The 25,392-nt window shown below is 46.6% G+C and overlaps 3 protein-coding genes across 6 annotated transcripts in view; 2 read left to right on the forward strand and 1 right to left on the reverse strand.

Annotated features, from left to right (window-relative positions):
- Positions 1–1,241: 1,241 nt before the first annotated feature.
- On the forward strand, positions 1,242–5,118 carry CD3H22orf39 (chromosome D3 C22orf39 homolog). Of its 2 annotated transcripts, none has more exons than XM_042911635.1 (3): positions 1,242–1,342; positions 1,490–1,657; positions 4,112–5,118. In XM_042911635.1, exons 1-3 carry the CDS (start codon positions 1,319–1,321, stop codon positions 4,238–4,240), a joined length of 321 nt encoding a protein of 106 aa, XP_042767569.1. In that variant the 5' UTR covers positions 1,242–1,318; the 3' UTR covers positions 4,241–5,118. The 2 variants fall into 2 exon arrangements, with proteins under 2 accessions (XP_042767569.1, XP_042767570.1); XM_042911636.1 differs by having other exon boundaries at positions 4,115–5,118.
- A 3,524-nt stretch (positions 5,119–8,642) lies between these two features.
- On the reverse strand, positions 8,643–11,859 carry MRPL40 (mitochondrial ribosomal protein L40). Of its 2 annotated transcripts, none has more exons than XM_042911633.1 (4): positions 11,633–11,859; positions 11,225–11,308; positions 10,119–10,277; positions 8,643–9,036 (listed from the first exon to the last, which is right to left on the reverse strand). In XM_042911633.1, the coding sequence occupies exons 1-4, from the start codon at positions 11,683–11,685 to the stop codon at positions 8,712–8,714; spliced, it is 621 nt and encodes a 206-aa protein (XP_042767567.1). In that variant the 5' UTR covers positions 11,686–11,859; the 3' UTR covers positions 8,643–8,711. The 2 variants fall into 2 exon arrangements, with proteins under 2 accessions (XP_042767567.1, XP_042767568.1); XM_042911634.1 differs by lacking the exon at positions 11,633–11,859 and adding an exon at positions 11,519–11,602.
- Positions 11,860–12,673: 814 nt separating this feature from the next.
- Positions 12,674–25,392, forward strand: part of LOC122204227 (protein HIRA) — a 91,346-nt gene continuing 78,627 nt past the window's right edge. For both annotated transcript variants that reach the window (XM_042911628.1, XM_042911631.1), the window contains exon 1: positions 12,674–12,848. In XM_042911628.1, the coding sequence (XP_042767562.1) occupies positions 12,812–12,848 (37 nt within the window). In that variant the 5' untranslated portion in view covers positions 12,674–12,811. The remainder of the gene's footprint in view (positions 12,849–25,392) is intronic.

The following is a 25,392-nucleotide window of genomic DNA, read 5'->3' on the forward strand; positions in this document are numbered from 1 at the left end:
GATCTCTCTTTCACTAGCTGAAATAGAAGCCCTCCTTGGTGGGTAGGCAGCCTCCATTTGCAGGATCACACTGGCTAATGTATCATTTGATGCATAATGAATATTAAAGTAAGGCACTGGCCTTGGGTTTTTGTCTTTCCTAAGCAACATCTACAGTGTATGCAATAAAACCACTCCTGGTGCCTTGCTGGAGCCACACTTCTTTGCCTGGGCTGCAGGTGGACTCTTTTGGTGGGCCTTCTGGTGATATAGAGGGGAGGGGTCACCAGGGGTCACCTTGTCATTACTGCTGCCCCCTGGTCTGCAGCCCTCTCTGTCTTCAAGCTTGGTCTATGAGCCAGCTTGGCAGGACTCCTGGTAAAATTGCAGCATTCTGGCCCACCTTGAGAGTCTGACGCTGTCTCATTCCTGGGGTGGGTCCAGCAACTGCATTGTAAGAGGCTCCCCAGCAGATGAGTAAGTTTTCCCAAGTTGGAGACCCACTGCATAGGTATTGCAGGACTACTCAGATTCACTAGCTTCTTTGCTTTTATTTCCTCTTGTGCACCTCTTTTGTTTACAAACGTTCCATGTCTTCCCATGTCTCAGAGTAAAGCCTTCATTCCTAATCAGACATACAAGCTGCCCCATACTTATAAGGCTTCTTCTCTGCCCCTTGTCACGCGCAGCCTCCATGCCTTCGACCAGCCTGCCACTGTGCTGGAAACATCCTTCGCTAGCCTCCACTACTAGCTTGGGTTCCTTCAGGACATCATTGGGCTCCCTAGACCCCCGCCCAGCCAATACAGGTTATTTTGTGAGTTCACCCTCACCCTCAAGTGGACACTCAAGTGAAACTACTGTAGCCGCAGACGTGGCAGCTTCGCCACATGGAGTTGATGCTCAGTATGTGCTTATGAAAATGAGCCCTGTCTTTTGAGGTTTATGAAAATGAAACCGGCCTGAACCCCGTGGTTTCAGAAATAGGTAACGAAGTGCTACCTGGGCCGCCCGCCAGGCACCAGGCAGCTGTCATTCCTTTGGCCTCCAGGAAGGACTACAGACTTTAGTAACCCTCGGGACACGCCCCCCTCCCCCCCCCCCCCACTATCCTTTGGGCCTCATGGGCCCCGCCTTTCCACGTGCCACCGCCCCCGGGTGTTATTGGCTGTTCTGCCCTGATGTCTTGTTTGTTAGCTCGTGACTAGGAGGTGGGTGAGGAGTTATCGGCATATCTCTGAGTTCATTGGTTCGTCAATCCGTCAATCATACGGTGCCGGCTTTCTTCAATTTTCATTGGCTAGCGAGTTCAGAGGCGGGATTCGGCAGTCGCCCGGTAATGGCGGATGGTGGCGGCTGGCGGGTAAGTGCTGGGGGCGCCCGGGAAGTGGGGGGAACCTCCTCGGACCTTGTGACCGGATTATCCGAGCCTTCTTCCAAGGAGGAGGCGGGATGGGCATCTGGGCGGGCGGCGCAGAGGCCTCCGGCTCAGGCGAGCTTCTCACTGCAGCCGCCGCGCCCCTGCGAGACCTACAGCGCTGAATGGAAGCTCTGCCGCAGCGCGAGGCACTTCCTGCACCACTACTACGTCCACGGCGAGCGGCCAGCCTGCGAGCAGTGGCGGCGCGACCTGGCCAACTGCCGAGAGTGGGAGGAGCGCCGGAGCGCGGAGGCCCAGGTGTGCCAGGGAGCCAGGGGTGGCGCTGGTCCGAGGGGGTGTATTGCTGAAGCGTCCGAGTGCACGGATCACGCCCTTCCCACGTTCCAAGCCCTGAGACGCCGGAGAGGAGTACTCACTGGGTCCCTCCTCTTTTTGTGCTTCCTTTCTTTTGAGAAATACGAAAAATTAGCATATCAACGGGGCTTTCATACATTGAAGACAAAGGAGGAGAATTTAGAGTTTGGAGGGAGAGAGTGTTAGTGTTCTTAGCAGGCCTGCAGAGAAGGGGATATTGGGAAGGCCTGAAAAACCAGAAACCAGCCTTAAGAACCTTCACCCAGACCCAGGCGGGCACATCTGAAGAACAGAAAGAAGGTCCAGGTGTTTGGAGCAGAAGGAGGGTGGGCTGTAGAGAGGTAGGGGGTGAGGCTGGAGAGGTACCAGGTGGTATCTGGTGGGCCTTAAAAAAGGGTTTAGATTCAAGTGTAAACGTGTGCTGGGAAGCATGACTTGATTTATATCTTTAAAAGGTCAGTCTGACTGCCACGGTGGGAGAATGTATTATGGAGTGGCAAAGAGACCAATGAGGAGATAGTTCTAGTTTTCCATTCATTCAGCAGATACTTATCATGATGGGAGCTCTTAGAGATACAGGAGTGATGAAAACCGAGCCCCTGCCCTTCTGGCACCTTCCGTGCCTTAGAGCTGTTTTTGGTTGGGGAGATGGAGAGAAGCTTGAAGGTGCAGTGCTCATGGGAAAGGGGTGAGGGCCCAGCAGGACTGGGGACTGCTTCAGCATGGTTAAATGTATGTGATTATTGAAACAGACAAACAGATATGGAAACCAAGCTCCTGTATAAAAGTGATGACAAATCCATAAGTGGAAATCAAAAAATTTTAAACAATAGCTTATAGCCTATATAGGAAGAGGTTAATGACTTTTTTTTTTTTTTTAAGAGAGAGCTCATATATCAGTAAGAAAAATGGGGAGTGCGTGGGTGGCTCAGTCATTTAAGTGTCAGACTCCTGGTTTAGGCTCAGGTCATAATCTCATGGTGTGGGTTTGAGCCCCAAGTCAGATTCTGTGCTGACAGTGTGGAGCCTGTTTTGGATTCTCTCTCTTACCCCCTCTATCTACCCCTCCCCTGCTTGCTCTCCATCTCTCTCTCTCTCTCTCTAATTAAACAAACATTTAAAAAAAGATTAAATGGGGATTATTTCAGAATAGAAAAGTTTGGCAAAGGGCAGGAAGAAGGAATTCATTCAAAAAAATCAAATGGCCTGGGATACAAGGTCAGATGACCAGTGGTTTCTGCCCAGTGACACATCAGAAGTGTCTGTAAGGATGTGGAGAAGCAGGGGTACTTGTGCAAGTGTTTGTGGAGTGTTACGTGTTCTGATTATCCAACAATTCCATCTGATTATCCAAACGAATACCTTTTGACCCCCTAGTTTTACTTCTGAAAGTCCATCCTAGGGAAGTAATTGGGTAACAGTGCACAGTTAAAAGTTTAAAATATCCATTGCATCACTATTTGTGATAGCACAAAACCTGAAAGCATCCTAAATGCCACTAATAGACATTTAACCAAATAACTTCCTCCAAACAGTGGGGTATTACATAGCCATTAAAAAGAATAAATAGCGAATCTATCTGGGCAGGGAAAGGAACCTGTAGTATATGGTTTAGTGAAAAACCGAGGAAGTACAGTAGCCAGTAGATTATTCCATCATCAGGGAAATGTGTAGCATTAAAATTTAGTTCTAAAATTGTGTTGAGGAAGCTGTGAATTTCACCTCAGTTCCAGAAGTCTGGGAGTTTTTCATGTTCTTTGCATTGCTGATTGCTTTTTAAACAAGAACAAAAACATTGAGACAGTTGAGCTCTAGCAAAGACAATTAGAGAAGGTGAAATTATATGTGTAAAAAGGCTAGTAGAACACCTGGTGCCTACCAAGTGCACCTTTCATGGTGGTAAGGTACTGCCCTGTGTTTATTTGGCAGGGAGCAGGTGGGGGGAGGTGCGGGAGTGGCAGAGAAAAGCCTGCTGGTTGAGTGTCACCTATTATCTTTCATCTAGATTCCTCCTTGCCTGTCTGGGGCTCCCTGCTCATGTGTCTCTTGCCTTACCCTCCCCACTCTAGCCACTCTTTCAGACTCTTGTCTCTCTTCTCAGCCCCATCCTGGTCTCAGGAGGTAAACCTGATTAAGTCGACCGAAAGCATCAAGCCCTGAGACCCAGGAGAAGACATTTTAAAATTTACTCAAATTATGGTGAACTGCACAATAGTTTTTCACAGTAGCTTGGGAGAAAGTATGATCTATATGTGTGTGTTCTAATACGGAACAATCGCCAAGGTTTATTAGGTGGAAGCAGCCAAATTTGTCTGACTTGTGTTTGGGAGGGTGCTAAGGAGGAGGGAGGTTCAAGGGCCATGTGAGCCAGAAGTGATTGGGGTCTCCTTTGCACAGCAGTCCCTCTGTGAGAGTGAGCGTGCGAGAGTCCAGGCTGCACGGAAACACACCCTCGTGTGGGCCCTGAGGCAGAGCCCTCCTGCAGACTGGCACCTCCCTCTGCCACAGGAGGAGAAAGACCAGTGACGAGCACTCCTGAATGGCTTCCCCTGATCTAAGTGGGGCTATCGCAGGACCCTAAGGACAGTGACTGGCCAAAAGAGTCTAGTCGGTCCCTGAGAGCTTCTACTGCCTAGAACACAGAGCCTGAGGTCTCCAGCCCTACTTGCGCACCCTTCACCTGCATTCAGAGTGAACTGAACCTGAACTGCACCTGCTGCTGCAATGCTCTGAAAGACAATTTCACCCGCTGCACAGCTTCCAGGATACCAGACACCACTGCAGATCCCAGTGAGCAGCCAGGTCAGGCTGGTTCGTGTTCCCCTCTTGGGGACAGCAGCATTCTCAGGTAAACTCTTGAGTGGTAGCCCTGACCCAAGTGGTCATGTAGGGGGATCAGAATGAGGTAGCTAAATGGTTGTGTTGTAGTGAATGTCTTTCCTGGTCCTCGATTTGGTGAAACTGCATTGCCAGCCCCTGGTGCTTACACAGAGCTACAGCCCACTCACTCAGTTCCTCTGCAGACACAGGTGGGGTGTTTCTTCTTCTACGAGATAGGCCTCTTGAAGACTCTGGTTTTTAAGAAATGCACACAGGTACAGAATACATAAGCTTGCGTTAAAAGGGTTCATAGACTCTTGGCTTAGGAAAGCCAAGCCCGAGACACAATGGAATTTTGGTCTCTTTCCTTCAGAATATCCCTTGGTCATTTTTAGAAAATGTAGATTATATCAAAAGCCATTTCACATATTTTATTCCAAACAAAAGCTGACCATTAAATCCACAATTTAATAGTTGAGATTGTTAGATTTAGCACCTGACATTGTTGTACTGGGAGAGTTTGGGGATTTTCTGTGCTTATACTCTTGTAGATGTTTTAAAAATATATGCATATGAACCAACAAGAACTCTAGTTCTTGGAGAGGTCTTTTTATTACTAATGATTTTGCATCTTGTGGCTGCATAGCAGGCCCTATTGTATGGTGCTGAGGGTGAGGCTGGCCCTGTGCCCAGCACCCTCCCTGCTCCTTTCTGGCCATTGAGGCCCACCGCATTTTATTTATTTATTTTTTAATGCTTATTTTATTTTTGAGAGAGAGAGACAGAGTGTGAGCAGGAGAGAAGCAGAGAGAGAGGGAAACATGGAATCCGAAGCAGGTTCCAGGCTCTGAGCTGTCAGCACAGAGCCCGATGCGGGGCTCAAACCCACGAACTGTGAGATCATGACCTGAGCTGAAGTTGGACACTTAGCCGCCTGAGCCACCCAGGCGCCCCGGGCCCACCGCATTTTAGTACTTCTTCACGACTGGGCCCCAACCTGGCCAGAAAGGACATGTTTTAACTCCACCATCTTTTAACACATTCTTCGGGGCAAAATAATCCCATCACTTCAGAAAGGCATACATTAAAGAAAACTTTGCCTTTTCATGTGCATTTTCTCCTTTGCTATGCCGAGTCCCTGTGACTGCATGTACCTGTAAATGTTAGCGGATCTGCGTGTAGGTCCTCAGTAGCCTTTCCTGAGTGTGTATATACTTGTGAGTGGGGGGCGAGGGGAGAATGTGCACACAGGTCCCCAGTGGTCCTTCCTTGTGACTGTATACCTAGGAGTAGTGAGGGGTGTGCACATAGGTTCCAGTAGCCTCCCCCTGTATGTTTGTACCTGTGAGGTGAGGGGGGGAGTGGTGTGCACATAGGACCCCAATAACCCCTTCCTGTGTGTGTATGTACCTGTTGAGTGGTGGGGATGTGTGTACACAGGTTCCCTATGGTTCCTCCCTGTGTGTGTGTCCCTGAGAGTGGTGTGGGTGTGCACATAGGAGCCCAGGAACAGAGGTGAGTATAAAGAGCCCATCCCAGGGTGGGGTGCCTTCACATCTGAGTCAACCAGGGTATCTCTTTTGTGGTGTGGCTACTTTCTGGAGCATTTCAGGCCAAGAAGGAGAGGGAAGGCTGCTGGCGATCTACGGGCATTCTCTTCACTCGGAAACATCAGGGATATTTGAATTTTCCAATCTGCATATGATCCCTTGGGCTTCCTGGGGCAGGGCTGCAATAGCAGCCAGCAGTCCTGAAGGGCTCACCTCAAGGGATCCACACTCTACGTGCTTCTTTAGGGCCGGGGGCTGCCTGCCACTGACTGCTCTGTTAAGTCTTATTCCTTCTCTGCTACTCAATGAGTTCCACGTTGACAATCATCATTGCACAGAATGTTCCTACACCTGCTCCTGTGTTCACCCTTCACAACATCTGAGCACCTGCTACATGCCAGGATTGCAGTCTTGAAATGGGCAAGTTACTTCAAAGAGTTTTAGTTGAGTTTAGGAGACAGACAAAACATTTAAACATCATTAAATAAGTCTAAAGTAATGTTAAGTGCTGTGAAGAAAATAGAGCAGGATCTCTTGCATGAAACCCATAATAACAAGGGTTTTATGATCTGTACATACTTTGTATATGGCATATATGGTTGAAACAAGTTTCACAAAACAATCCTTGTGTAGTGTGTGGTACACTGACATTTTCAGTTCTGTGCCACTGAAAATAAACTGCACATGTGGCAACTTGGGTGAAACTCAAGGAAACCATGCGGAGTTAAATGGATACATATGATAGTTCCATTTATGTAACATTGGTGAGATGATGTAATTATAGATGGAGAATGGTTACTGCTGCCAAGGGTTAGGAATGGGAAGAGGGATGTGGATATGGCTATTAAGGGGCACACAAGGGCATTCTGTGGTAATGGAACCTTGACATATACAGAGCTGAATGTGTGATGACATTTTGTAGTGCTAGGCATACACACAGATGATTGCAGACGTAGTGGGAAACCTAAATACACTCTAGGCTGTACCTATGTCAGTCTCTGGGTACTGACACTACTTGGTGTTTAAGATGTTGACACTTGAGACTGGGAGAACCACACACAGCCCCTCCCTGCATCCTTATTTCCAACCTCCTGTGAATCTGTAACTACTTCAAAATAAAAAGTTAAAACTGCTGGCCATGACCCCATGAATTGATTATATAACCTAGTGGATGAAAACCTTTTGAAAAGCACTACTACAAAGCACCTGCAGTGGGCAGGGAGGTGGGGAAGGCAACATCAGAGCCCAGACTTGGATTAAGAGGCTTGAGCCTTGTGAAGAAAGGGGCACACAGGCCACAAGGAATAAGCAAGTGCCATGTGCAGACCAGGGGAAGGTGGATGGGGGGCTACTGTAAGGTGTAATCAGGGTGGTCAGGAGCCAAATGCCTGACCTGGCTTGTGCTTCACAGAGCCCTCTGGTTGCCTTGCAGAGGAGCTTGGCAGGGGCAAGGGGAATGCCCACATGGAGAGATGAGTTAGCTGTTGCAGTGGAACGGGCAAAAGTTGGCAATGGCGTGGACCTCAGAGGTAGCAATGAGGTGAAAAGTGGCTGGATTCAGTGACTGGCTCATAGGTAGAGCCAAAGAACTTAGAATCCTTAGGCAGGTTTTTCTCCGGTAAAAACATTTATCTAAGTAAACCAGAAGTGAACCACACACTAGGAAAACCTGAAGTCTTACTCAATTGTTTCCCCAGTTTATCAGCACTAAGGTAGTGAAGAACCCAAAGCTTTTCTGAGGTGGCTATGTAAGTCACTAGCAGGCTCTATTTGTTCACTTGACCTTCACTATTTATGGCCTGAATTGTGCCCCCCCCCCCCCCCATTCCTATGTTTAAGCTTTAACTCCAAGTATGTCTGAATAGGACTTTATAGATAAGATGCTGAAAGAGGTAATTAACTTAAAATGCGATCATTAAAGTAGGCTGTAATCCAGTTTGACTGGTATCCTTATTAAGAGAGGCACAGAAGGATGATGACCCTGTGAGGACACAGAGAAGGCAGCTCTGCAAACTAAAGGAGAGAGGTTTCAGGAGAAACCAATGCTGCCAACCCCTTTGATCTTGAGAGTTCTGGCCTCCAGAACAACTGTTGTTCAAGCCTCTTGGTTTAGGGTACTTTGTTCTGGCAGCCCCAGCACATTAATACGTTCACTGTTCTGGACTAACAGCACTTGAATAAGAGGGTGCCATGTGCTCCTAGGGGACACAGCAACTTTAGTGTGTCCCAGGCTTGCTCCAGTCTCTTCAGCCTCCCTTCCCAGCCTAAAACCCAAAGCTGGCCCTGCCAAAGATACGAGGAAACCCAAGTGCTCCATCTGCCCCAATGAGAAGGTTCTGCCTGTCTGCACAGGCGTGCCATACACAGTACACAACCTGCACATCCTTCATTTCTCCTTGAGGTACTTATACCTCTTGCTGGTGGTGTCTGCCCCACAGGATTGGAATCTTTTTACTCAAAGTCTTGGCCATTCACTCCCCAATACCAGACAAGGAAGGGTAGCATCTCTCACCCCCATCCATTCTCAGGTGAATTAATTTTGACTCTAACATAAAACAGACACTTGATTAAACATTTATTCACAACGTGCTTGAGTCCTGTTCTGGCTCTAAAGGCAGCCTACAGCTCTACCTCTTAAACTCCACCTGTGTGTACACCTTGGTGATGTCATGGTACCTGCCTTCAGGGGGCTGGTAGTTGGAGACTGGTGGCGTGTAATCTGGCCCTTCTTTTTCAAAGGGGAATAAATTGGGGTCCCGCTTGGTGGCCTCCGCATGTAGCTCTGGGGACAGGACATGCAGCTCCTGCAGAGCTTCCTGTTGGGCCTCAAGCATGGACCTGATGGCATCTCTCTCCATCTCATGCTCTCGATGCTTGTACAGGGACCACTTCTTCAGAAGCAGAGCTCTCCGTTCACTCTCCTCAAAAGGAAGCTCCATGTGAGGCCGCTGTCTGGGAACACACAAATCCAAAGGTGTGAAGTTGGGGATCACCAGTGTCACTGGCCAGGCAGTCTGGGTGACTGCATATGACCCAGCCCTCCCCACTGCCAGAAACAGATAAGACTTTGAGAAAAACATGGAAGTTAGGGACAAAGTAAAGAATGGAATGTTGGTGTAACAGCTGTAACTGACGCTGGAAGCCAGTGCTATTTGCTTTATGTGGACGCAAGAAACAGTGATGCTCTAAGAAAATTGGCAGCACTTCCTCTGCCCCAGGCTGAGACTACCTTTGGTGAGAGGTGACTTTTCAGTGAAGTGGTGTTATGAAAATGGACACCCAAATCCCAGGGAGTCAAGAGCCCAGATCAGCCCACTAGAGTACCAAAAAAGCACGTGCCATGTCCCGTAGGTATGGCAAAGTGCTACTTTATAAATGGTACACTTTTTACAAGGCAGCACACAACAAGCCTACACACAACACATGCCAACTATGAGCATTTGTATCATAAAGCTTGAGGCTAAGTGTTTTCTACCATCAAGATGGGGCAAGGGCTGCAGACCCAAGACCCAAGTCATCAGTCATACAGCTAAAACTCCTCTTGCAAGAAAGCAACAATATGAACTGGCTTATCAAACAGTTATTCCGAGTTTCTTTCCCATTTCAGCCATTCAAGAGCACCACCAAAGAATGCTTTTGTCAACTGAGGTGCCTGCGTGGCTTAGTTGGCTGGGTGTCTGACTTCAGCTCAGGTCATGATCTCGTGGTTCGCCAGTTCAAGCCCTGCATCAGGCTCTCTCCTGTCAGCACAGAGCTGCTTGGATCCTCTGTGTGTCTCCCCCCGCTCCCCCCCCCCCCCCCCCCCCCCGGCTTTTGTGCTCACTCGCTCTCTTGAAAATAAATATTTAAAAAGGTAAAAAAGAATGCTTTTGCCAACTCCCACAAGACAGTCAAGGAGAAAAGGACTCAGTCCAGGACCTAGTCACCCCACACCCACTCACCCCTTCCTGTCACAGGCATGAAATGCAGACAAAACTAGCCAAAGATGATGGAACTCTTTTGTCCTGAGAACCTCAACCCTAGAGGACCCTTACCTTGCTTTATCCAAGAGCTTCACAGGTGTTATAAAATCTTCAATGGGGATTAGCTCCTGGCTAGCTTTCTCCAGTCGTCTGATTCTCTTTTTCAAACGGTCCTTTGCTGCTTGGTCTTTTTTAGGATCTACCTTTTTCTTCTTTCTCAGAGGCTCTGCTCTAATGGAAAAGCAAACATTAGACATTTTCCTCTTCAGGCTCAGGAACATGCTGAGACATGGCACTAGGTGAAGTGCCCTGAACTTATACTGAGCTCTCCACTGGGGAAGGAACTATGCAAGGGTCTGACTTCACCAGTGGAGTGTGTAAGGGAGATGGCCTCCAATCCAGGATCCTTGTGAGAACTGTGGGTACTGTTAAGCCAGGAAGGGCTAGAAAAACTTCATATGGCATCAGGATATAAATTAAAAGTACTCATCTTTAGTGTTGGGTTCAGGTGTGACTTGGGGTTGCAATGGAAACTGAAAATACTAAACGGATGAATTAGAAAATCATTATGTTATAAATGGATTTGTGATTTTTTTATTAAAAGTGATTTTAGTAAGACTAAGACAGTATAATAAAAGTGACTGGCGTGTCCCTATTTACTTTTCAGGATTTCTTAACAAATTTCCCCATCCTAGAGCATTGACAAAAGTCTGATGTACTCCTGAGAACATATATCCTCTGGTGATAATATACTACTAAAAATTAAATTCTCTAGCATCAAGACTGAGCTTTGTGAATCAAGTCCCTAGAAAGTATCCGGACTCCTAGGTGGGAAATCTAGTCCTCATGCCTCTCCCCACCTCTCCAGGGAACCAGAAATGGAAGGCCCATGGAGAAACAAGTCTATGCTGTGTCCTTTAAAACATACAAGAATCCCTCTAAAACTAATTTTTATTTAAACCACTTTTAAGTTAAATTTTTGTTTTGTGTTTACAGACAGCAGTGTTCCACATATAGAATGCTGAAAGACAGAAAAGCATCTGCCAAAATTTTACTGAGAAAATTTGCAGGAAATTAATTTTGCAAACAATGTCCAGTGGTCTCTTGCTTTCTTCTGTTCATATGCACATCAATCTCCCGCTGACACCCCCAAAGAGGTCAGGCCCACGGTACTTTACCTCATGGGAATGAGTTCCCAGAAGGAAAATAATGAAGCTCGCTGGTGGGTGTCTCTAATCTGTGTCTGCCAAGTTCCCAGAAGCCTGAAAGAGATAAGATATATGTCTGATTCTCCCCACTGAACAGGAAAAAGGGAAAAAATTATGATACTCAAAATCTGGGGCCCTTGTAACTATTGGATGTGACGACGAGGTCAATGTGGGAGACTTCAACCCGCCCCCCCCCCCCCACCCGTTCACACTAGAGAGCACTTGGGCAGGGTCCCTGCTCGCCAGGGTCCTTGGTTTTCCAACCACAGGAAGAGGCGCGATCAGCTAGCTCCTCCCGAAAATAAAGTGGTCAAGAGTGGTCAGGGAGGGAGCGCAGGCGAGGCACCCGCCCGAGACACTGCTGAGGTCCGCACTCACCAGCTCCCCGAGCGCAGAGCGCGGGCGGAAGCTCTCAGCGCTGCGACAGCCATGGCCCCTCTGGCAGCCGACCGGCTCCTTCCGGGCGCACACCCTTGGCTGTCCGTCCCGCCGTGCGCCGCGCAAAGGTCCGGCCTTCCCGTGGCTCCGCGTTCCCGCGTTCCCGCGTTCCGGCTGAGGAGGGCTGGATTGCACCTGGCCCGCCCCCGACGTGGCCCCGCCCCGCACGTCCCGACGACGCGCGGGCAAGCTCTGAGCGCTTAGCGCCTCGCGTGACGTCTTCCTTTCCGCCTATGTTTGCGGCGGAGAGCCCTCCCCGGCTGAGGACACGACCCCGCCAGTGGTTCCCCTAATTAGTCGGCCTGCGCCCCTGTGAGGGCCAAGACCCCACAGTGCAGCCGGAGTGGCCGAGAGGGCGTCCTTCTGGGTCCAAGTGCCTCCGTCTGTGAAAACGGCCCCGATCTTCCATAAACGCGTTCGTCTCGGCATCCCCCTGACCCTTCCCGGGACTAGTTCGTTCCCCCGTATTCGTCTGAGCCCGGGGCTGCGGCCCCTGCCGGCAACAACATCCCGGCTCTGGCACGTGGCTTGGCGCTCTCGAGATGCCCAATAAACGCGTGTTGATGAATGACGGAAGCTAGCTAATTAGTCGGACTCGGAACCAGCGAGGTAGAGAGCTGGAGAGAGGCCGTTCACGCCATCCTGACCCCGCCCGACTCCGGCGGCCCGGGCTGCAACTCGAGGCCCTGTTCGCCTGCCGCACTCTCAGCCGACCCCCTCGGCGGGAGCCGCGCCAGGGCGGGCCCCAAGCGCAGCCAGCCTGCTTTGCCCCTACCCAAGAAGGAGCCTGGCGGCCCCGTCCGCGCAGGGAGCGGTTTCCCGCCGGGGCGATTTGGCAGGTGCGCGCCGTGACTTCCGGCGTTGCCCGGGAGCCGCCGGAGGAGGAGCGGCGCAGGGGATGCGGCTGTGGCGGCGGCGGCGGCGGCCGAGCGCGGGGGGCGGCTGTGGCGGCGGAGGGGGGCGCGGGCCGGCGATGGCGCGGCGGCGCTGAGGGCGCTGGGCGGGCGGCGGCCGGAGGGCGGCGCGGGAGGAAGCAGCAGCGGTGGCTCCATGGCCCGGGCGCGCTGAGGGACACGGCTCTCGCCTCAGCCCAGCGGCGGCGGCGGCGGCGGCCGAACAATGAAGCTCCTGAAGCCGACCTGGGTCAACCACAATGGTGAGTGCGCGCAGTGGTCGCGGAAGGCCGAGCCTGGAGTGGGGTCGGGGTCTAGAGTAGGGTCAGAGCCGCGCACAGGCCGTGCCCGCCTCGTCCCCCGACGCGCCCGGTGCCCGGTACCCAAACCGCGGGGTTGGCGAGAGCGGACTTTGTCCTCGGCACGGGGAAGCCGGCGAGCTCGGGCACGTGCTCCGCTTGCCCTCAGCGAATCCGCCTTCACCCCTGGCACTTACACTGAGCCCTCGGTCGCCCACCCGTGGTCCGTGGAGGAGCCGCGGCCTGCCTCCGGGGAGCGGCCCTGGGCGCCAGCCAGCTCCTGACACTCGTCTGCATCAGCCAGGATGTGCTCAGATGGTTCAGTGTCTAAAACTGGGGCCCAGTCCCCCTTGTGGCCTTTCAGTGGCAGGGTGAACACCTGAAATATGCGTATCTCTGCCCTGGTGAAGGGGCTGTTACTGCCAGGATCTGGTGACAGTGCCCCCATTTGGGGGACTGTGGCTCGGGCCCCAAGTCCCACAGCTGAACGAACCACGTTTGTTCTGTACTGAGACATCAGGGTGACTTGGGTTGGAGCTCATAAGGCGAGTGGTGATCTAGGAGAGGGCTTTCCTTAGCCCTGTGGCAGTGGCTCCAGAGCACACCCTTGGGGAACAGACTCTTTCAATCCTCTGGTTGCGTACAGATAAGCACCCAAAACTGGTAGCACAGTTTGTCATAGTTGTACTTGATTGGCACACCTGCTGCAGGAATTGGCCTTTGCTCTCCAGGGAGGTGAGGAGAAAGAGCCACCCCCCTCCCCAATCTCCCTGCTGATAGCACTGAAGCCCAGGGAGCACTTCTCCAGCCTAAGGCCTGAAGCCCTGATTCCAGGCTGTCTCTGCTGACAGGAAAAGGGTCACCCTGATTCTCTCTTGTTCCTCATTTCTACTTTGCAATGCGACTAGAGGGAGCTAGTGTTTTCTTTGAGAGCAGGTAGAAGCCCCTTTTTTATACATGTGTAGCTTTTTAGTTTTGAACTTAATCCCAGGATGTTTTCTACTATTGCAACTGAACTGAACTGAAACTGTATGTCCTTACAGTCAGAAGTGCTCTTTCCTTCCATCTTCTTGTGTGACATCTTTCTTATTTTTCAGTGTCCCGATGAGGTCACCTTTTTTGTTGTTGTTCCCATTTCTCCTGTTGTATTCCACTTGATGTGCCCTGTCCCTGTGGGTTTACGTTTCATATTACTCACCCTCCAGCCCCAGCCCCTGCCCCTGCCCCTGCCCCTGCCCCAGGGCAGGGCCTCATTCTGTATTCCCTGCTAAACTCAGCAGTACCTCCCACACAAAGGGTATGTGGTAAATATTGGGTACAAGAGGTATGCTGAGGTTTCCATAATTTACAAAGACACAATTAGGTTTACTGTGCATGAAAGCAAAAGTGGTGAACTTGAGTTTCATTTCTCCTGTGCTGATCTCCAAGAGCATTTCCTGATGTGTAGCGTGTAGATCTTTCCCTGGAGAATTGGGCAAATGTTCGTTAATTATAAATTATGGTGCTTGTGAGTCAGGAAAGGAAACATTTTATTATGAACTAGTTTGCTGTGTAAGTGAAGATCTGAAGGAATTTTTATTTTAAAACGCTTTGTCTAGATCAATTTTTGTGTATGGTCTACCCCTCTTCAGTCTCTTTTACTTCTTGCCATATAATTTCTAACTTTGTGATAAACTCCTTTGTAAGACACAAGTTTTATGCTATGTAAGCATAAGTATGTCAAGATGCTTAAGCGATTAGGTACAAATGAGAGAGAGTCTGCAACCAGGCCAGCAGCCAAACATCCCAGCCTGGCAGAGTGGGCAGAGCAGTGGGCTCTGGCCTCTTGTTGCTATAGTCTCTCTCTCTCCATGGTCCTAGAATAGAACAGGATGATATCTGCTCTGCTTTCTTCACAGTACAAATGTGATCTTTGGTTGCAAAGGTAGACACAAAAGGTAGACACAAAAAAAGGTAGAATATAAAGTGCTTTCGAAATCTAAGAGACAATAATAAATTAAGACTGGTGGGATAGGATATAACTTTCTTTTAAAATATCCTGAAATCAACCTCTGTCTCTTCAAGTGTTCAGAAGGACTGTCAGGGTAGATTACCACTATCTGAAGGACATGATAGTGATCTAGATCACTACTGAGCAGTCTTTTAAAGACTGGTGAATAGTAGTTGCTGCAGGGAACAGGGGCTGCTTAGCCAGAAGCCAGAGTTGTGGCTAGTGGCCAGTAAAATCACACTTACTTTGGATTAACAAACCCAAAAGACCGTGGTGCTTTGGAGAGTGCATCCTTGCACTTTCTGCCTTCCTGATGCTGCATTCATGTCTCCTGACCCGTTCTGTGGCTTGAACATACTTTTTCTGGTGTCTGAGAGTCCAAAGAGGGAAGGAGCAGAGAGCCCAGCATATTACCTGTGGGGGCAGAATCCATTCACACATGGTGGAGAGGACAGCTAGAATAGAGCAGGTTAAAGGCAAAGAAAGAAATATCTGTTGGCGTGTAAGCATTCTTTTGGTCTCCATCTTCCTGGTTAATAATATTGGTAAGAACTTTTCTCTAAGCTAGGTTTCTCAACCTCAGCACTATTGACACTTTGGGTCACATAATTGTTGTGAGGAACATACTGTGTGTTGTAGGATGTTAACATCCCTGGCCTCAATCCATCGGATACCAGTACCACCCCCCACCCCCAAACACACACACTCAGTTGTGACAACCAAAAATGTCTCCAGACGTTGCCGGTATCCCCTGGTGGCCAGAATCACCCCCAGTTGAGAATCACTGCTTTAAAGTGACCAGTAAATTAATAAATCTTGAGGTGTGTCATATCACAGTGAAATGAGCCTTGAACATGGAATCAGACTGGATTCAAGATACCATCATTTATTACCTGTAAATACTTAGGCTTGTGACTCCACTTCTAGGCCTTGGTAAAGTTGAGGAAATGTAAAGATTTGTTCCTGTTATTTCACCCTGTACTCAAATATGAAAGACTGTCTTAAATTAAGATATATAATAAAAGCTAATAATATTTATTACTTACATAGGAGTTATGTACCAGCCACTGTTTATACCCATTTTACTCTGTGTTCTTGGATATTGTATTCCATATATATATTTAATTTTATTTTAGGCTTGGACAGAATAAGGTTCATTTATAAGTTAGGTTAGTTTGTATTTTAGAAAATTTCATGGAAATTCATGGTTCTTGGGGTGCCTGGAGGGCTCAGTCAGTTAAGCATCTGCTTTTGATCTTGGCTTAGGTCATGATCTCATGGTTCGTGGCATTGAGCCCTGGGTCTGGCTCTGCACAGACAGCATGGAGTCTGCTTGGGATTCTTTCTCTCCCTCTCTCTTTGCCCCTCCCTCCACATGTGCATGCTTTCTCTCTCTCAAAATAAATAAATAAACTTAAAAAGAAAAAAAAGAAATTCATGGTTCTTCCCATCCCTGGGCCTTTGTTCCTGAGAGTTTCTGGAATTTTTCACCCCTGAGCAGATAGCGTTCATGCTCAGCTCTTCAGGGAAGCCCATTCTAACCAGAAGGGCCAGGACTGAAAGAACTCTTGTCCTCCCTTGGCCTCTGGCTCACACTTTGATGGCATTGTTGTAAAAAGGCATTTGGCAAATTTTCAACACTGGGATAATTTGTCAGTTAATCACATTGCTTTATGGTGTATGTTTTTGCTTCTGCCCTTTAATTGGATTATTTTTCCCCCTACCTTATGTCCTTTCAGAAGGGATTTCAAGACATCTTCCTGAGACATATACTGCATCTGGGTGAAAATAAATAAGTCAGCTTGAAGGAGAAATGCAAGCAGGATAGTACAGTAATGAAGTCAGCAGCGGGTGTGGAAAGGCCCTGCGTGGTTGCTAGAGGGGCACTGCAGACTTATCTCTGAGAACAGCCTGGGAGGGATCCTAATGGTGATATTTTATGATTGCAGTGGTCGTTAAGATAAGCTTTGCAGTTTGTTTACGTCAGGGGTTCTCAAACAGGCCAATGCCTGGAAACACTTTTGGTTGTAAAACCAAACAGTTGTAAAACAACTGAAGTGGGGGTGCTACTGGCATCTAGTAGGTAGAGGGTGGGACTGCTGCTGAACACCCTACAGCATGCAGGACATTCCCCCATAGTAAAGAACCATCTGGCCCAAAATGTTAGTGGTGCTGAGATTGAGAAACCCTACTCCACATAAGAACTTTGTTTTATTTTGTTTTTTTAAATATGAGAGAGAGCACGCAAGTGGGGGAGAAGGACAGAAGGGAGGAGAGAGAGAGAATCTTAAGCAGGCTCCATGCTCAGCACGGAGCCTGATGCAGTGTTCGATCCCATGACCCTGGGATCGTGACCTAAGCCAAAATCAGGAGTTAGTCACTCAACCAGCTGAGTTACCCAGGCACCCCTAGACAGAACATTTTTATTGTTATTTGACTTTTTATGTATTTGTCTCATGGTTCCAACTAGAGTATAAGTTTCATGAAGTATAGTTTCGTGAAGTATGGTTCCAACTAGAGTATAAGTATAGAGTATAAGTTTCGTGAAGACGAGAATTTTATCTTTTATTGTGGAGTCAGATAGTCTTGTTCTTGAATCTCTGTGCTCTGCTGCTCACCAAATATGTGTTACAGAGGTTCTTTTAATTTCATTTCCTGACTTGTTAAATGAAGCCAATAACACCTGCCACCTATCAAGGCTCAGGAAACCCAAGCTCTCTCCATAACTCATTGAGTTATGCCTGAAGACAGTAGGTTGATTTAAAAAAAAGAACCAGAATACATTTGAAGAAGATTCAGAAGAAAACTGGGTGAGATTTTAACTTAGATAATATACATGTGGATCTTTCACTTATTTATGGATGAAACTTTGAGCCATTCTGGAGAGAAGATCCATGGTGATCAGAGGTAAATAAGGCTACCCCTATATATGGAAGGCTGTGTAGTAGGTGGGAGAGAAGGACGTACAGACTACATTCTACGATGCAGGTGGAAACCAGTAGCTACACGAGTGAGCCACAATAGTGCTGGGGACAAGGGCCTTGTTTGTGGGTGAGCCTTGATGGGGTTGGATTGTGGTGGTGGAAAAGGCACTGCTGCTGTGGAAGTGTCAGAAGGAAAAGCCTGGGGAAGATCGAGAGCATTTTATGAAAGGGAGTAGATGAAACAAACAGATAGCAAGTGGTTCAGAACACCTCTGGCTTAAAGAAAACCCATTTGGGTCAAACCTTGCTGCTTTTGAAAGCCATACTTGTTTTGATGCATTAACTAACCTAGGATAGACCAAATCACAGGGAGGCTGCCCTGGCTAGAGCTACTATAATGAGAGACAAACAAGAGGCAGCAAGCCCCATTTGAAGGCCAGGAAAAGACCTTCATAGGAGTGGTCTCTAGGTCTGCTGCATCATCCATCAGAAGGTCCTGCACAAGAGAGGCACTCAGTGAATTCATCCATTCAACAAATAATGAGTACAGATTGTGTGCCAGGGGCTAAGTGCTGGCAATGTAACAGTGAACCAAGCAGCATAGCAGGATCTTTTGAGGAGCAGCATGTGATGCATTTAGCCAGTGAGACTAGAAGGGCTATCTGCTGGGAGCATCCTGTCTAAGCAGACAGGGAGAGGGAGGAGAGGAGCACATGGGGGAGACAGCAGACATCATAAACAAGCAGTTGCAGAGAACATTAGATGGGTGAGTATGTGGAGAAACAGCCGACAGATGAGGAGCACTGTGGTAGGGTTGGAGGGTGGGAGAATTTTTTTTTTTTAAGTTCATTTATTTAATTTGAGAGACAGCACCAGCGGGCGAGGGCAGAGAGGGAGGGGGACAGGGGAAGAGAGAGAGAGAAAGAGAAAGAATCCTAAGTAGACTACGCTGACAGTAGAGAGCCCAGGGCTCGAACTCATGAGCTGTGAGATCATGACCTGAGCCAAAGTCAAGAGTGGGATGCTTAACTGAGCTAACCAGGCACCCCAAGGGTGGGAGAATTTTAAGTAGGGTGCTTTGGGAAAGCCTGAGTGCAAAGGTAACGTGAGTAGACTGTTGCAGGAAGCAGACTCTTAAGAGTGAGAGGCCTGGCATGCAGAATTATTAACGGAGGGGCATCTGGGTGACTCAGTCGGTTAAGCGGTTAAGCGTCTGATTTTGGCTCAGGTCATGATCTTGCAGTTCATGGGTTTGGGCCCTGCATCAGGCTCTGTGCTGACAGCTCAGAGCCTGGAGCCTGCTTTGGATTCTGTGTCTCTCTCTCTGCTCACACTCTGTCTCTCAAAAATTAATAAACGTTAAAAACAATTAAAAAAAAAAGAATAGGGGAGTGCTGGAAGCAGGACTGGACAGGGAGAAGGTGAGTAGAGATGCAAGTGCAACAAAAGCTGCAGCTGACCTTGTTAGCTCTGCAGCTAGTCCTTGTGAATTGTCCTGAATTGAGGTGAAGGGCCAGTCTTTCCATTTCCATGTCCACAGTCATTGGGCACAGGCTCTCTTGAGGAGGGGACCTGACCTTGGTCAAAGCAGTTCTTCCACTGAGGTCAGGTCCCCTATGGAGAAGGTCTGAGCTGGGAGCTTTCACAGGCTGCCAACATTCCCATAGCTGGGAGCAGGTGCTTCATTCCTGGAGGGAGGGGGCCTAGCCAGGTACCACTGCATCTGTGACAGGCCCCTTGGAGGTGAGGAAGGCTCCTCTGAGGGACGAGCATTACAGGCAGAGAGTACTTGCCTGGCAGGTTTGAGGAATAGTATGGATGTCTTGTGATTGGAGCTGCACACGGACAAGAGCACCAAGGAATGAGGCTGGAGAGAGCAATGGGCTGACTGGGAGGGCCTGGTGGCTGCTAGGCCTCAGTTCACAGTGCCTTGTGAGCAGAGGAGTAACATGGTCTGACTTGGGTCTTAGAAATCCCCCCTATTGCTGCACGGGGACTAGGATGGGTATTGGGGCAAGGGAGGAAGCTGAGAGACCCATTAGAAGGCAGTTGCAATGATCCAGGCAAGAGATGACTGTGGTTTGGACCAGGGTGATGATAAAGGAGTGATGATGGAGGTAATAGTGCTGGTGAGAAACAGCTGGATTCTATATGAGTGTATATGTTTTTTGGTATAATTTACATACATTATTTTATAAAATTACAGTGAAGTGTACAGACAATTTGTATACAGACAATTGGATGAATTTCGGCAAATAAATACACTCTCTAACTCATTCCCAACTCAAGATACGGAACATTTGCACCTCCCTAGAAAGTTTGAGTTACAGATATATTGTGAAGATAGTCACCAGGGTACAATGTGGGATGTGAAATGGAGTGACTCCCAGGTGAAGGGCAGGGTTGCTGTCCAGTGAGATCAGTAAGACTGTGAACAAGGCAAACAGAGAGGAAGAGCCAGGATTCAATTAGAGGAGGTAGACCAAATGAGGCCACCACACAGGGCCTTCCCCAGGTGCCCATTTAAGTAGCTTCTTTATCTTCTCCCTTTTGAAAACACTATAGAGTTCCATCCTAGAACTGTTGTTAAGGAATAGGACAATATTTTGGCTAGTTGCCATATACAATTATACTAGGATACATCTTATGGTGTATACGTGTTTCTAGATAATGAAGCATTTTGTGATTGGGTATTTTTAATTTGTAAAATTATTTTTTTTATCACAGTAATATCTGTTCAGTTTAGGAAAAAATAGAAAATGCAAAAAGGAAAACAAACACATTGCTAAAGCTTTTTAAATGGTCTTTGAGACTATTTGGAAAAAAATAACTGGGTGGCTTGGTGCTTTTTAAAAAAACACACACGTTTTATTTAGTGTACATAACACATTGCAAAAGTGTCTGCATTCTTTAAGATCTTAGCTAAATCCCTGATACCATGGCAAATTCAGTATTTTTATTGTGTAGCCTCCCTTCAGATCTTGCATTGCACATATAACTGGAGTAATTAAAATATTGCTCTGCATTTTCTACTTAAATATTATTGTAGGTTTGTTATTTATATTTTACTTTTTTAAAAATGGAGATATAATTAACATGGCGTTAATGTTTCAGGTGTACAATGTAATGATTCCATGTTTGTATATATCGCAAAATGATAACCATAATAAGTCTACTTAACATCCATCACCATACATAATTACAGAATTTTTGTCTTGCAAAGAGAACTTTTAAGATAGTAAATCTTTCAAGTATGGGATACAGTATTATCAACTGTAGTGTTATTTTCTTAATTGTTAAAGCTACGTTTTCCTCCCTGTGGGAACATTGTTTTTAATTGCTTTTAATTTTCTAATGGAACTGTATAGAAGAGATTATTATGTTTACAGAAATCCATTTGCAGATAACTTTTAAGGAATTTATCTGTTCTGCAAAAATAGAGGAGAAAAGAGTATGAAGAAATAGATAATGACTGTTACCAAAGCTTCCTTGATTATGTATTGGCAAACAGTACTGGAGAAGTCAATGATATACCTGTCACTTTCTTCTTTAGTTTGTGGCAAACACACACACACACACACACACACACACACACACACACGGTTACATGATTTCTACAGCTTCCTTCCTGTGCTGTTTTGAATCTCTCAGCCACCTGATACCTGTGAGATGTCATTGTGGTAGTGCTTACTTAAGGAGACTGGAGGAGAAGTTTTTGTGGTTGAAAGCAGTAGACGTAACAGCAGCAGATGGCTTTGTGAGCCAGCCAAGACCGTACTTCTACTTGCAGGTGTTTGGTGACATCTGAGTCCCCACTTCAGGAGATGAGGAGCCTGCTTTTCACAGATTGGGATGCTAGTGATACTGAAAGTGTTTTTTGAATTTTGGGCCTCTGCTGTAGGCTTTCTCCAGCCACTAACAAGTATTTATTGAGTGCCTACTGTGTGCCAAGCTACAGCTCTAGGTACCATGGTGACTCTGTGACTGAAACAGACAAAAATTGCTGAGCTCTTGGAGTTTACATTCTGGTGGTTGGGGTGGACAAACATGCAATAAAGGAAATTATACAGTATATAAAAAATTGTTAAGAAAAAAAATAGATGAGAATTGGGAGTGGTTGTGCCAAGTTGAGGAGTAATACTTTCAACTAGGGTGATTAGAGCAGGACTCAGTGAGAGGGCAACATTGAGCAAAGACTAAAAAAAGGTGAGAAAGGATTGTGTGTGTGTCTGGGAAAAGAGCTTCCAGCTGAGGAAGGAACCAGTGCAGGGTGCTGGGTGGAAGCACACCTGCACAGTCTAGGAACAGAGGGGAGGCCTTGGCTCTGGGCCAGTGACTGGTGAAGAGGCAAAAGATGAGGCCAGAAAAGCCGTGGGGCTGGTGGGGCCATTGTGCTGGGCCTGTTGGTTCCCCTGTCCCAGGCATGGTCTTAGCCAGTGGGTAGATGACAGGTTAGAGTAGGTTTGAGCCGGAAGATCAGGAGTTCTGTTGTAGAGAAGATGAAGATGAGATGTCTGTAGACAGCTGGATAGAGAAGCTAGCTGCACATTAGAGCGCTTAGGTGCAGAGAGATATTTGGTTGTAGATGTAAAAGTGCATATTATCACCTGCAGAAGGAATCAGTTTTATTTGCAACCACTTATGTTTTGATATTTTCCTTTTACTTTTATATTACTACATACATACACGCACATATTTAAAAACAGACCATATATATGTGTGTATTTATTTATTGAGATAGTTGTAGATTCTCACACAAATGAAATAATACTAGGAGATTCTTTGTACACTTTGCCCAGTTTCTCCCACTGGTAACATTTTGTAAAACAACAGTATAATACCACATTGACATTGATATTGACACAATCCATCTCTTATTCAGACTTTTCTACTTGTATTTGTATTCATTGGGAGCGGGGGGCGGGGGGCACGTTAGTTCTATACAGTTTTTCACCTATGTGGGTTCATGTATCCACTACCATAGTAGACACTGAGCAGTTCTATTCCCCAGGAAAGCCATTTGGTCCAGGACTCTTATTTGTTGGGAGATTTTTGATAACTGATTTATTTTCTTCACTAGTTATGGGTGTGTTCAAATTTTCTATTTCTTCCTGTTTGAGTTTTGGTAGTGTGTGGGTGTTTAGGAATTTGTCCATTTCTTCCAGGTTGTCCAGTTTGTTGGCATATAATTTTTCATAGTATTCCCTGATAATTGCTTGTATTTCTGAGGGATTGGTTATAATAAATCCATTTTCATTCGTGATTTTATCTGTTTGCGTCCTCTCTCTTTTTGAGAAGCCTGGCTAGAGGTTTATCAGTTTTGTTTGTTTTTTAAAAAAAAACCTAGGGGCGCCTGGGTGGCGCAGTCGGTTAAGCGTCCGACTTCAGCCAGGTCACGATCTCGCGGTCCGTGAGTTCAAGCCCCGCGTCAGGCTCTGGGCTGATGGCTCAGAGCCTGGAGCCTGTTTCTGATTCTGTGTCTCCCTCTCTCTCTGCCCCTCCCCCGTTCATGCTCTGTCTCTCTCTGTCCCAAAAATAAATAAAAAACGTTGAAAATAAATAAATAAATAAATAAATAAATAAATAAATAAATAAAACCTGAACTCTTAGTTTCGTTGATCTGTTGTTTTTTTTTTTTTTTTTTTTTTTTTGGATTCTATATTCATTTCTGCTCTGATCTTTATTATTTCTCTTCTTCTGCTGGGTTTGGGGTTTCTTTGCTGTTCTTCTTCTTGTTCCTTTAGGTGTGCTCTTAGATTTTGTATTTGGGGTTTTTCTTCTTTCTTGAGATAGGCCTGGATTGCAATGTATTTTCCTCCTAGGACTGCCTTTGCTGCATCCCAAAGTGTTTGAATTGTTGTGTTTTCATTTTCATTTGTTTCCATATATTTTTTAATTTCTTCTTTAATTGCCTGATTGGCCCATTCGTTCTTTAGTAGAATGTTCTTTAACCTCCATGCATTTGGAGGTTTTCCAAACCTTTTCCTGTGGTTGATTTCAAGTTTCATAGCAGTGTGATCTGAAAGTGTGTATAGTATGATCTCAATTCTTGTCTATTTATTGAGGGCTGTTTTGTGACCCAGTGTGTGATATATCTTGGAGAATGTTCCAGGTGCACTCGAGAAGAAAGTATATTCTTGCTGCTTTAGGATGAAAAGTTCTAAATATATCTGTCAAGTCCATCTGGTCCAGTGTATCATTCAGGGCCATTGTTTCTTTATTGATTTTCTGTCTAGATGATCCGTCCATTGTTGTAAGTGGAGTATTAAAGTCCCCTGCAGTTACCACATTCTTAACAATAAGATTGCTTATGTTTGTGATTAATTGTTTTATATATTTGGGTGCTTCCGAATTTGGTGCATAGACGTTTATAATTGTTAGCTCTTCCTGATGGATAGACCCCGTAATTATTATGTAATGCCCTTCTTCATCTCTTGTTACAGCCTTTAATTTAAAGTCTAGTTTGTCTGATATAAGTATGGCTACTCCAGCTTTGTTTTGACTTCCAGTAGCATGATAAATAGTTCTGCATCCCCTTACTTTCAATCTGAAGGTGTCCTCGGATCTAAAATGGTATCTTATAGACAGCAAATAGATGGGTCTTTTTTTTTTTTTTTTTTTTTTTTTGGTCCATTCTGATACACTGTGTCTTTTGATTGGAGCATTTAGTCCATTTACATTAAGTGTTATTATTGAAAGATACGGGTTTAGAGTCATTGTGTTATCTGTAGGTTTCATGCTTGTACTGATGTCTCTGGTACTTTGTGGTCCTTGCAACATTTCACTCACAGAGTTCCCCTTAGGATCTCTTGTAGGGCTGGTTTAGTGGTGATGAATTCCTTCAGTTTTTGTTTGGGAAAACCTTTATCTCTCCTTCTATTCTGAATGATAGGCTTGCTGAATAAAGGATTCTTGGCTGCATATTTTTCTTGTTCATCACATTGAAGATTTCCTGTCATTCTTTTCTGGCCTGCCAAGTTTCAGTAGATAGGTCTGCTACTACCCTTATGTGTCTACCTTTGTATGGTAAGCCCCATTTATCCCTAACTGCTTTCAGAATTCTCTCTTTATCCTTGTATTTTGCCAGTTTCACTCTGATATGTTGTGCAGAAGATTGATTCAAGTTACGTCTGAGAGGAGCTCTCTGTGCCTCTTGGATTTCAGTATTTGTTTCCTTCCCCAGATTGGGGAAGTTCTCAGCTGTGATTTGTTAAAGTACACCTTCAGCCCCTTTCTCTCTCTCTCTCTCTCCTTCTCCTGGAATTCCTATGATACGGATATTGTTCTGTTTGATTGAGTCAGTTCTCTGATTCTCCCCTTGTGATCCAGGATTTTTTTTTGTCTCTCTCTCTTTTTTTATTTTAATTTTTATGTTTACTTATTTCTGAGACAGAGAGAGACAGAGCATGAGCGGGGGAGGGGCAGAGAGAGAGGGAGACACAGAATCCGAAGCAGGCTCCAGGCTCTGAGCTGTCAGCACAGAGCCCGACACGGGGCTCGAACTCATGAACCGTTTGATCATGACCAGAGCCGAAGTCGGTCACCCAACCGACTGAGCCACCCAGGCACCCCTCTCTTTTTTTTTTTTTAAATG

This window comes from Panthera leo, chromosome D3, assembly GCF_018350215.1.
Source record: "Panthera leo isolate Ple1 chromosome D3, P.leo_Ple1_pat1.1, whole genome shotgun sequence".
In the NCBI taxonomy this organism is placed as follows: Eukaryota; Metazoa; Chordata; class Mammalia; order Carnivora; family Felidae; genus Panthera; species Panthera leo.

Coding starts and splice junctions, on each gene's coding strand:
- CD3H22orf39 (XM_042911635.1), top strand. CDS start 1,319: ATGGCGGATGGTGGCGGCTGGCGG. Junction 1,343..1,489: donor CGGATGGTGGCGGCTGGCGG/GTAAGTGCTGGG, acceptor TTCTCACTGCAG/CCGCCGCGCCCCTGCGAGAC. Junction 1,658..4,111: donor GCCGGAGCGCGGAGGCCCAG/GTGTGCCAGGGA, acceptor TCCTTTGCACAG/CAGTCCCTCTGTGAGAGTGA.
- MRPL40 (XM_042911633.1), bottom strand. CDS start 11,685: ATGGCTGTCGCAGCGCTGAGAGCTTCCGCCCGCGCTCTGCGCTCGGGG. Junction 11,309..11,632: donor GCTCTGCGCTCGGGGAGCTG/GTGAGTGCGGAC, acceptor TATCTCTTTCAG/GCTTCTGGGAACTTGGCAGA. Junction 10,278..11,224: donor TGGGAACTCATTCCCATGAG/GTAAAGTACCGT, acceptor CTTTTCCATTAG/AGCAGAGCCTCTGAGAAAGA.